Source organism: Aphelocoma coerulescens, chromosome 3 (genome assembly GCF_041296385.1).
Source record: "Aphelocoma coerulescens isolate FSJ_1873_10779 chromosome 3, UR_Acoe_1.0, whole genome shotgun sequence".
NCBI lineage: Eukaryota > Metazoa > Chordata > Aves > Passeriformes > Corvidae > Aphelocoma > Aphelocoma coerulescens.
This window is the reverse complement of record NC_091016.1, coordinates 5,257,998-5,267,696: the sequence shown is the minus strand read 5'-3', so window position 1 is coordinate 5,267,696 and position 9,699 is coordinate 5,257,998. Positions and strand designations below refer to the sequence as shown.

The window sequence follows — 9,699 nt, the reverse complement described above, 5'->3', positions numbered from 1 at the left end:
AAAAGAATTACAACAACAATTGTATGTGATTTCATACACAAAAAGAATTTGTAGTTTCACTACAGTAAATAGGTCCATCCATCATTAACACCTCTTTGTAGAGGCAGAATGTTCCTGCTTATCCTGATTTAGGATAGAATATTCCTAGGACAGAATGTTCCTGCTTATCCTGGTTTAGCCTTACTCTATAATTGCTTACCTGAAGTACAAACTTCAAGACGGAAAAAGCTTCTTTAATAACTTGAGGGTGCAAAAAACGTGGGCTCGCCAGTGAGAGTTACAGGTGCCGACTAAAATCCTGCAAGAAGTTACCGAAAAATCCGCACGGGCGGGGCGGGGCGGGGCGGGGCCGGGCGAAGCTGCAGCCCTGCCCGGCCGGGGCCCGCTCGGGCCGGGCGGTTAACGCGCCCCGCTGCCGCCCCGGGGCCGCCTCCGCGGGGGCGGAGCGGAGCCGCCTCCCTGCGCTCCCTGCCCGCCTCCCTGCGCTCCCTGCCCGCCTCCCTGCGCTCCCTGCCCGCCTCCCTGCGCTCCCTGCGCTTCCTGCCCGCCTCCCTGCGCTCGCTGCCCGCCTCCCTGCGCTCGCTGCCCGCGCCCCGGGATGGAGGACGCGCACCGGGCCGCCCGCCTGGCCGCCTCCTGCCTCCGCACGCCGCTCGACCCGCGCACACGGGCGCCCGCCGCGCTCTACGAGCGGGGGCCGCCGCCCGCCGCCGCGCAGGTACCGCGGGCACGGCCGGGAGGGGCTGCTGGGCAGCCGGGGACGCGGGGCCGGGGGCTTCCCCCTGAACCCGCTCTGCTGAGGGGTCTCCGCCCTCCCCGGCACCGCACGGGCCGGCGCCTCCCTGGGCACAAGGGACACGCACACACGGGGGACGCCTGACAGATGGCCCTGCTGCAGCGCCGATCCCTTAATGAGCTTGTGGCACCGCGGCGTCTGGACAGCAGATGTAAAACTGCCCGTGCCCAGCCCGGGCAAGAGGCTGGGATCGTTCCGCGGGTCGAGAAAAGAAACTGGGTTCATGCACGGTCGTGGCAGCAGCAGATTCGGGGAGGTGGAGAGTCCTGGCGCTCGGGGTTCTGTATGGGCGCTTTAAATTCGCTGCTTCGATCCTGTAATTCCCATTGTATTAGGTCACTGCTAGGGGAGAAAACAATTAAAGATTTTTGCAGTGAAAACCTGACCAAACAGAAGCAAGGTTTTTTGTTGCAATGTCAAAGCTTATTAAAATAACCCCTGTGTGGAAAAGTAGTATTCTAATTTCTTTATAAAGAGACTTTTAAAAACATGGTGCTTAGAACAAAACGAAGCCTTTGTGATGCTGACTAACCTGGCTTTAATAACTTCTCTGACCTGTGTAACCTCTAAAAATACTTAAAGAATATTACCTGCACACAGCTGCAAACTGCCAAACAGTATTGGAAATATAACCTGTGCAGAATCCATGTCATTTCACAGTAAGTGAATGGAATAACATTTATGCACCACATCTCTAATGACTCATTTTTAGAGTGGTTATGGAAATAGGAGGCGGAGAAGGTTCTGTTTGCTGGTAAATAAGGGCATTTTAGAGCTGCGTAGTAATCAAGGAAAAATTGCACTTTACAAAATAGTTAATTTTTTTCTTTTTGGTAAGTCCTTTTGGTCATATTTCCTGTTATAAACATATTGATTACAGGGTAGACTTGGGGATTTTTACAGGCTTTAAATAGGACCCTTAGGATATAAATTAATATGCAATATGATTATTCCATGTAATTCTACACTAACATTTGTATACAGGTATCTCTATTTGGTGTTACTTTACCATTCATTAGACTTAATTAGGATAAAGCAGTACTAAGAACCTTGTTCCCCTTCCTTCTAGCAGAAAGATTTACAAACATCTCTTCTAGGATGGCTTTGATTTGGATTCAAACACCAACAGAGAGCAGACCCCCCCTCCAAAGAGAGACTGTGACAAGTGGATAGACTTCTCCAAAATGCACTATTCAAATCAAGAGTATTACTTGAAGCTAGAAGAGTTGAAGAATGCCCACATGGAGACGATGGCAAAATTGGAAAGCATGTATCGGAACAAACTGTTTTTAAAAGGAGTACAGCCCTTGGATAAGAGAAATGACACTTCTCCAAAGTGCTGTAGGTAAGTTTGGGGGCACTTTTTAGCTGAAGATTCCCAAATGCTTTGCAGGCAGCTGTAAAACAGCAGGGTGTGTTTCTGGGCTGGAAAGTGTTGCTCTCCCCATCTCTCATAACCAGATAAGCAGAGAAAAGTCAGTTTTAATAATAGAAACGCTCATTGCCTTGCTAATGGTCTGTGAGGTTTAGAGGTGGGTGTGCAGCAGGGCTTGGGCAGCACATTTAGGAAAGCACAGGGCCTTTCCCAAGTCAGGAAGTGCTGACTTGGTGATCAGCACTAAAACCAGGATCTGCTTTGAGTGCCCAGTGTGCTGCTGTTTTCCCTTCTCTCCCCTCTCAGCCACACATTTTGGTTTCTAGTGGTGATTCCTTAGAGTGGAAGTCACTGGCTTTGCATCAGTGTTAGACCGGCTCAAACCAAGTGGTTTTTTTCCCTTTTTTTTTCAAGGCCAACTTGGGACAAGAGCTCATATCAGCCTCTTAACCTGCACAAATCCTTTTCAGACTCAGACTTAAGTGATCCCTTGGGCTCAAGTATATCCGATGTGTCTGATGGAGAATTAGCATTTGAAGAAAACGACAGTGAAACTGCATCGTCCTCATTTGCTAAGCAGCAGATTGAAAAAATGTGGGATGGATTCTCTCTGGAAGACTACATTTCCCGTGCCAAGCACAGCTTACCCAACTCACCAGCCTGCAGGAAGGTGCACAACAAACAGAAAGTGTGGTCCCCCAGAGTCACCGTGCCCAAGCCTTTCCAGATGACCATCAGAGAAGCTCAGAAGAAAGAGCAGAACATCAAATCCAAGTCGCAGATCGAACTGGAAAATCACTTACTGAAGAAGCAACTAGAGGAGGAAGCAGAGTGTCAGAAAAAATTCCGAGCCAATCCCGTGCCCGCTGCTGTCTTCCTGCCGCTCTACCACGACATCGTGCAGCGGAACGAGGAGCGCAGGAGGTCTGTGAGGGAGAGGAGCAGACTCAAGCTCCTGGCTTCCCAAAAGCCATTTAAATTCATTGAGCGAGAGAGGCAAAGGAAGGAAATCAGGAAAATGCAATTAAAAGACATTTCCCCGCCTGAAAATAAAACCAAAGTGTTCAGAGCGAAACCAGTTCCTAAATGTGTTTATAGTCCAGATTTCAATGACAAGCTAAAGGAGGAGGAGCTCTACAGAGAAATCAGGATCAGGATGAGAGCTGAGGAGCTGCTACGAAATTCATCTGTGCCCAACAGCAGACTGGCCTTAAAAGAGACCAACAAAAAGAAGAAACACAAGAGCATCGAACCAAAGCGAACGGAACAGAAACCCAAGATCAAATCAAGCGTTCCAGATTTTGAACTCCTACATGAGAAATTCCAGAAACGCCTCCTGCAACAAAAAAAAGTGAAACACCTCACAGTCTGTGAGCCTTTCGACCTTCGTACTTCGTACATCCCCTCAAAAAAGGGCAAGATCTTGAAGGACATTCAAGAGGATGAAGAAAAACTGAAGGAAACACGGTGGCCATTTGCCTCTCCGAGACGGAAACCTCAGATGGGGCAGTCAGGGGCAAACCCGCATCTCTTGGGAGGAGGAAAATCCAAATCTCCCAAAAACACAGAATCCACAAGACGACGGCTACAAGCCCTAAGGTGACTGCTTAGAGATGCTCTACTTTATATATGCTTGCAAATAGATTTTTTTTTTGTATTAATATATATTTGGTATTTTATTTGGTATTATTTTTGGTATATCTATGTATGTAATTAATTCTTCCATGCAGTGAATATAGGGCTTAATTTGTTAAAGGCTTATAATATAAATCCTAAAATATTTAAATATAGGACTTAATTAGTATTTATTATTGTTAAAGGAACACTAGTGCATTTTTGTCAGAATGCCCCTAGGAAGACAGATGACTGCTGTTTTCCAGGATACCCTGAATCCCTTAAAATGGCACATATCTTGTGTCCTCTCATGGCAACCCTGTTTTTCTCTTTGGAATTATCTTTGCCAAAGCTTCCTTTGCTCTAGATTTAAAATGAATTCAGCCTTAGTTTATTTTCCCCACCAGGAATTCCCTTGAGGAAAAGAGAAAGCTGGAAGAACAACAAAAAAGGAACAGAACCAAGCAGAAACAAAGAACAAGAAAATTCCAGAGAATTGTAATGGCTCGGGCTGAGGCCAATGACCCACATCAGAGCCTAGCTCAGACGTCTAAATCCAGATTAAAAACATTCAGGTATTTTGTTGCATTGCCCTGAATCCTGAACACCTCCATCAACAATGAGAAGGAGAGGTTTAGGATTGCATTGTATGTTAAACATACAATGTGTAAAAAGATAGTATAATCTAAGTTTAGATACTTACACATGATAAATTAAACATGGTGCAAGCAGCTGGTAAAAAAGTGGTCAAACTTAGTATTTCAACTGGGAAATTGTTGCCAATCTATATGAACTCAGAGTATAGAAATTTACAGCATATAGAAATATATATATTCCACCTTAGAGTATTATAGATTCACTAACAGGGGACTCCTGTGTTTTCTGAATTCATGTATCAATTAAAGAGGAAAAAGCTATACAAATCAAAAGGAAAGGGAACAGTGTGGATACAGAATATCCTTGCAGAGCTGGATACCGCACTGATGTTGGTACAACTTTGGTGCAGCAGTGGACACTTCACAATTCCCTTCTTTGTCCCAGGAGGTCCCCACTGAAGAGAGAGATTAAAGCAGGAAAATTTTAACTTCACAGTGTAACAGCAGCGACCCAGGAAGCTGCTGGTGTTCAGGAGGAATGGGATCCAAAGTTCCCTGGAGTAGAGATGCAATTCAAAGACTGTTTGTGTACGACTGAGTACACAGGGAAGAACGCCAGGGCCTTCTTGGAGTGCTGTAAGCTGCCACTCCAGCTCTGACAGAGCTCTAACACCATGATTGCTGCTTGGGCTTGTGTTTGGGGCTAAATTAACCCTTTCTGCTTGTTGTTCTTTCTAATGCCCCCAAAAATGGTTCCTGTTTGAACGAGCCTTTAGTGAGGTTTGTGATCTGGCCTGGCCCGGTGGCACTGCTGCGGTATTGTCACTTTAAGGTGCTGTTACGTGGGGATGGTGAGAGGCACCGACTGCTCTGCCCCTCTTGCTTCATGCCTGGGCAGGATTCTTGGGCAGCAACCACGAATCCTAATTTCCAGCAACCTGGCATACTGTTAATACCAGGAGCTTTGTAATCTGTGTGTCCTCGGGCATGTGGGCTGCTGACTCTGGGACAGAAGCAGAAAACAACTGGGGTTAGAGTAGGTGGAGAACTAAGGGAGACAGTGGGTGATTGCAGATGTGATTTGAGTTCAGTCAACAGCAAATTTCACATTACAGTGTTCAGCTTAATCAGATTTCAGGAGCTCCTGTCTGTGTGTAAAATGGTTATTGCAAAGCAAGATTACTTCCCCGGTGCTGATGCAGAGGCTGGTGCAAGTGTTTAACCTGATAGTGCTCATTTCAGCACAGCTGGGCAATGAGGTCTGTCAGTGGCAGTGCCCTTTCAAAGCAAGGAGCAACATGGAAGTTCACTTCCCAACATGGTGAGGAGCTCAGAGATGGCCAGGGAGAGAGGCTGGAGGAGGCAGAGGTGTGAAATGCACCCCCCAATCTCATCTTTGTCCTGAAGTGTCTGACCTGCAATACCAGATCTGCCCAGTTCAGAGGCACATCGCAGAGCTGCCTGTCCCACACTGAGGAAAGATTACAGCTCGTTCCACCTCAATTATCCAGTGCTCCCTGTGATCCCAGAGACCATTTCAGTTGTGAATCAACAGTTGCATTATCCTGCTCTATTGACTGGGCCCTTGACAGACCAACTCAGGAAAAAAAGTGTTCCATGATCCAGAATGTGGCCATGCCTCCTGGGAGATCAGCTGCTGAAGTAGCAAGATTCTCACCGTCAGACTTTAAAAGTACTGATTTTTATTTAATGCTGTACTTTCCTATGGTGTATTCTGTTTCATTTTGCTTAGAACAACTGGAAGATCTCTATGAAATCAGCATGTAAAAAACCCCAAGTATCCAAATTTCTTTCTACAAAAACCCCAAGAATCCAAACTCAGCCTCTATTTAACTCCAGTAGCCAGGACCTGCCTCTGCTTAGCCAAAGTGACTCCCTAAGAGTTGAATTGTTCAGTACCTTTTATGTACCTTGAAGTATGACAACATTTAATTTGTTATGAGCGATTTAACTGCTGTAGGAAATTACTCCTTGTCCTATAAATTAATAATGATTTCTCTTGTGCTCTGCTTCCTGTAGGAACAACGAGAAGCAGAGAAGGCAGGAATATTTGCAAGAATTGCAAGAAATGCAAGAAAGAGTAAAACAGATGCCGTTGCTTTTTGAAAGAGTCACTCAGGTTGCTTTGTTTCTGAACTGCTAATTCATCTTGACTGATACTGAATAAGACATTTGTAATATAATATTTTTAGAAGGTACTTAAAAAACACTTTTCAGGGCAGTGTTTCTCCATTTCAACCTCTGTTGCCCCATCTCCATATAAATATCAGTAATTTTTGTGACATGCTTGCACAGGGAACAGAGAACTGTTGTAAAGGTGTGTCTGGTTCAGTTACAACATGAGTAACTCTGGCCACAACCAAACATTGCTGGTACAGGAAAGTAAAACCTGGTATAAATTTTTCAAGTATTGTTTTGCCTTTCTTAGCTGCAGTGAATAACCATTTCCACTTGTCAGCTGCAAATAATGAAACAGAGGATTAATAGAAATAAAAGTATCGAGATACAGGCATTTAATGCATTAGATAACATTTAACCATTGTGTTTTTCCTACAGAAAAATGCCAGAATAGCTGCAGAGAAGTATTATTCAAACAGACTGAGAGCACTGGGGATCTGCCCAGAGTTTGTTTCAAAGAAGGGAGGAGCAGCCCAATCACTGCAGTTCTCCACTGCTGGAGATTTTACCTCCATTGCGGTCAGAGAAAGGTAGAGATGACTGAAGGCTTTTTCTTTTTACCCATTACTTATCTAATAACTAGAGTATTTTTCATGTCTAGATTTAAGGGTTTTTTAATGATTTCCTAGGGAACTATTTGACTATGTGGTATGTTAGCATTAGTATGTATTTTTGATTGGTTTTCCTGAATTAAATATTATTTCCTAAAACAGAGGAGAGCTGCTTAACCAAACAGGTTATGTTATGTAATACACTTCAAAGAAAAATGAAGAAAAACATTTCTTGTTTGTTCCTTTCATCAAAAATTCTCGCAGGTTGCTGTGAGTCACTACCTTTAAATTTTAATTTTTTTAAATGAACCTTATTAAAAATAGTTTCTAGTATCTCTTGGTTGTTATGATTTAAAAGGAAGCAGAAATAAAAAAAATGGGAATATGTAAGCAATACTGTTGAGTTACCTTCTAGCATAAAGAGAGATTCTTGTGTTCCCCCTTCCCTTTTCCTTCCCCAGTTCCACCCCAGCCAAGACTACCAGGCTTTGCCCTGGATTACATAAAGGTGCTTTAACACCTCCTGGAAAGCATATTCCCAGAAAATAAAACCCCACGTGCAATTTGTCTTTTCAGAATCATCAAGGTTAAAGTGAAAAAAAGGGAATCCTTTGAGGAAGCAGCTGAAGACAATCCCCAATCTGTGCACTCCTGGGAGGAGGAGGAGGAGGAAGAGAAGGGAAAAGGTGTCAAAACCTCCACCCCAGATGAGCAGTGCAGTGATCTGGAGGATGGGGATGAAGCCAGAGCCAGCCCTTATGTCCATGAGCCTGGGTCCAGCCCGCCCTCAGGCCAGCACAGTGACGAGGAAGAGGAAGAGGAGGAGGAAGAGGAGGAAGCAAAGTCAGGCCCATCACTTGGTCATTCCCAGGAGGAAGAGGAAGCAGAAGCCAAGGCAGACCTGTCACTTGGCCATTCCCAGGAGGAAGAAGAGGAGGAAGAGAAAGCAAAGGCAGGCCCATCCCTTGGCCATTCCCAGGAGGAGGAAGAGGAGGAGGAGGAAGAGGAGGAGTCCAGACCCAGCTCTCGGTCTGAGGGGTTCCACAAGCACGAAGAGGAAGCTCAGTCAGACCCCGAAGCTGAGGGTGCCTTCCAGTATGAGGATGAGGAATATGAGAGTGATGATTCCCAGGAGAAGCCCAGTGATGAGGAGGGTGACTGACAGGAAGGAGATAGGATGGGCTGGCACTCAGGAGCCTCTTCCACTGCTGGCTGTGGAACAGACACCAGAGAAAAAATTGGTGCTTTGGTACAAATCCAAAATTCTGTGGATTTTTACCTCGTAGTTTAAGAGACCTGCCAGTGCAGGAATTTTGGTTGTTTTCCAGTAAGAAAGCTCAAGTTCCTAGTTTTCACCAAGAAAATAATTTACTTTTGTATTAATCTTCTTTATTGCACTCTTCTGTGACATTAGTGCACCTCTGTTCTTGAAATGAATTCCAACCTCACTGTTTAACAACACGTTACACAGCGTGCTGTGTAAATACAGAGGGCTCAGAACCAGCTCTTCCCACGGGCTGGCAAAGCCAGGGGAGATTTTGGAGCAGGAATTGCCATTTGATCCCTGTAAAAGGGGAATCTTTTTACCTCAGGTAACTCTAGTTGTACAAAACTATGCAAGGAAGTGCTTTAATACCTCTTCTTATACACTGGCTCCTCAGGACTTCAGCTACTCCACAAAACACTCTCCCAAAAATGTTTGGGATTTGGTTTTTGTCTTGTATCAGTAGTACCTTCTCCTCCTGTTACTGACTTTCTTGCTAAAAAATCTGTTGTTATTTTTTCCTCCTTGTTTTGTTACACAGTTTCTTCACTTTCAGAAGTTTTTTAAGCATTATTACTTTTATTTATTTTTGAAGGGTGAACATAACTAATGTGAATTTGAGGCTTTTTTTAAACTTGAATAAAATACCTGTGAAAATATTAATCCCTGCTTCACGAGGAGGTTGGTTTGTCAGTGTTCTGTAATTCTGAAGAGTTGTACAATTAACAGTCCCATATTACCAGTACTTGTCTCTTTAGGAAATCAAATCTTTTTCTGAAAGAAGGCAGAGGAACTCTGAATTAGGTTTTTTTCTCAGATTATTTGAAGTAATTTCAAAGAAAAAAATGTCAAATCTGTTTCTAAGGTTTGACAGCTCTCAACTAAGTGTTCTAAAAGAACAAATATATAATTGTTGAACTACTAAGATAGGGATTAAAAATACCACTAAAATTCCTTTGAACTTAAAGAAAGTAGCAAAACCAATGCTTTTATAAGGCTTTAGAAGGAGTTGGGAACCTGTGTATAATGTAGATTGTCACTGAATTCTTAAATATTAACCTAAATAACAGCAGAATTAATGAACATGATAAGTATGATATAACCAGGAAGAGTTAGGACAGCTTTTGGAGGTTATGCCTCAGCTTTTTCAGCATTTCTGGAAAAGAAAAACAGAATTGTGTGGACTAAGGAGATCCAATTGATTGTGGTTTCCCAAGCTTTCCAGGGAGCATTTCTAGGACATAATTTGCTAGCAAAGGATCTTAAAGAAAACAACCTTATTGTAGGAAAAGAAAGATCCTCAT

General features: G+C 44.0%; 1 protein-coding gene across 3 annotated transcripts; it reads left to right on the top strand.

Moving 5' to 3' along the window:
• Positions 1-532: 532 nt before the first annotated feature.
• FAM161A (FAM161 centrosomal protein A) lies at positions 533-9,058 on the top strand. Of its 3 annotated transcripts, XM_069008938.1 has the most exons (7): positions 533-718; positions 1,894-2,141; positions 2,586-3,770; positions 4,193-4,360; positions 6,422-6,521; positions 6,959-7,110; positions 7,708-9,058. In XM_069008938.1, exons 1-7 carry the CDS (start codon positions 599-601, stop codon positions 8,291-8,293), a joined length of 2,559 nt encoding a protein of 852 aa, XP_068865039.1. In that variant the 5' UTR covers positions 533-598; the 3' UTR covers positions 8,294-9,058. The 3 variants fall into 3 exon arrangements, with proteins under 3 accessions (XP_068865039.1, XP_068865040.1, XP_068865042.1); XM_069008939.1 differs by lacking the exon at positions 4,193-4,360; XM_069008941.1 differs by lacking the exon at positions 533-718 and having other exon boundaries at positions 2,019-2,141; positions 2,642-3,770.
• The last annotated feature ends 641 nt before the right edge of the window (positions 9,059-9,699 follow it).

Coding starts and splice junctions, on each gene's coding strand:
- FAM161A (XM_069008938.1), top strand. CDS start 599: ATGGAGGACGCGCACCGGGCCGCCCGCCTGGCCGCCTCCTGCCTCCGC. Junction 3,771..4,192: donor CGACGGCTACAAGCCCTAAG/GTGACTGCTTAG, acceptor TTTCCCCACCAG/GAATTCCCTTGAGGAAAAGA. Junction 6,522..6,958: donor TTTTTGAAAGAGTCACTCAG/GTTGCTTTGTTT, acceptor TTTTTCCTACAG/AAAAATGCCAGAATAGCTGC.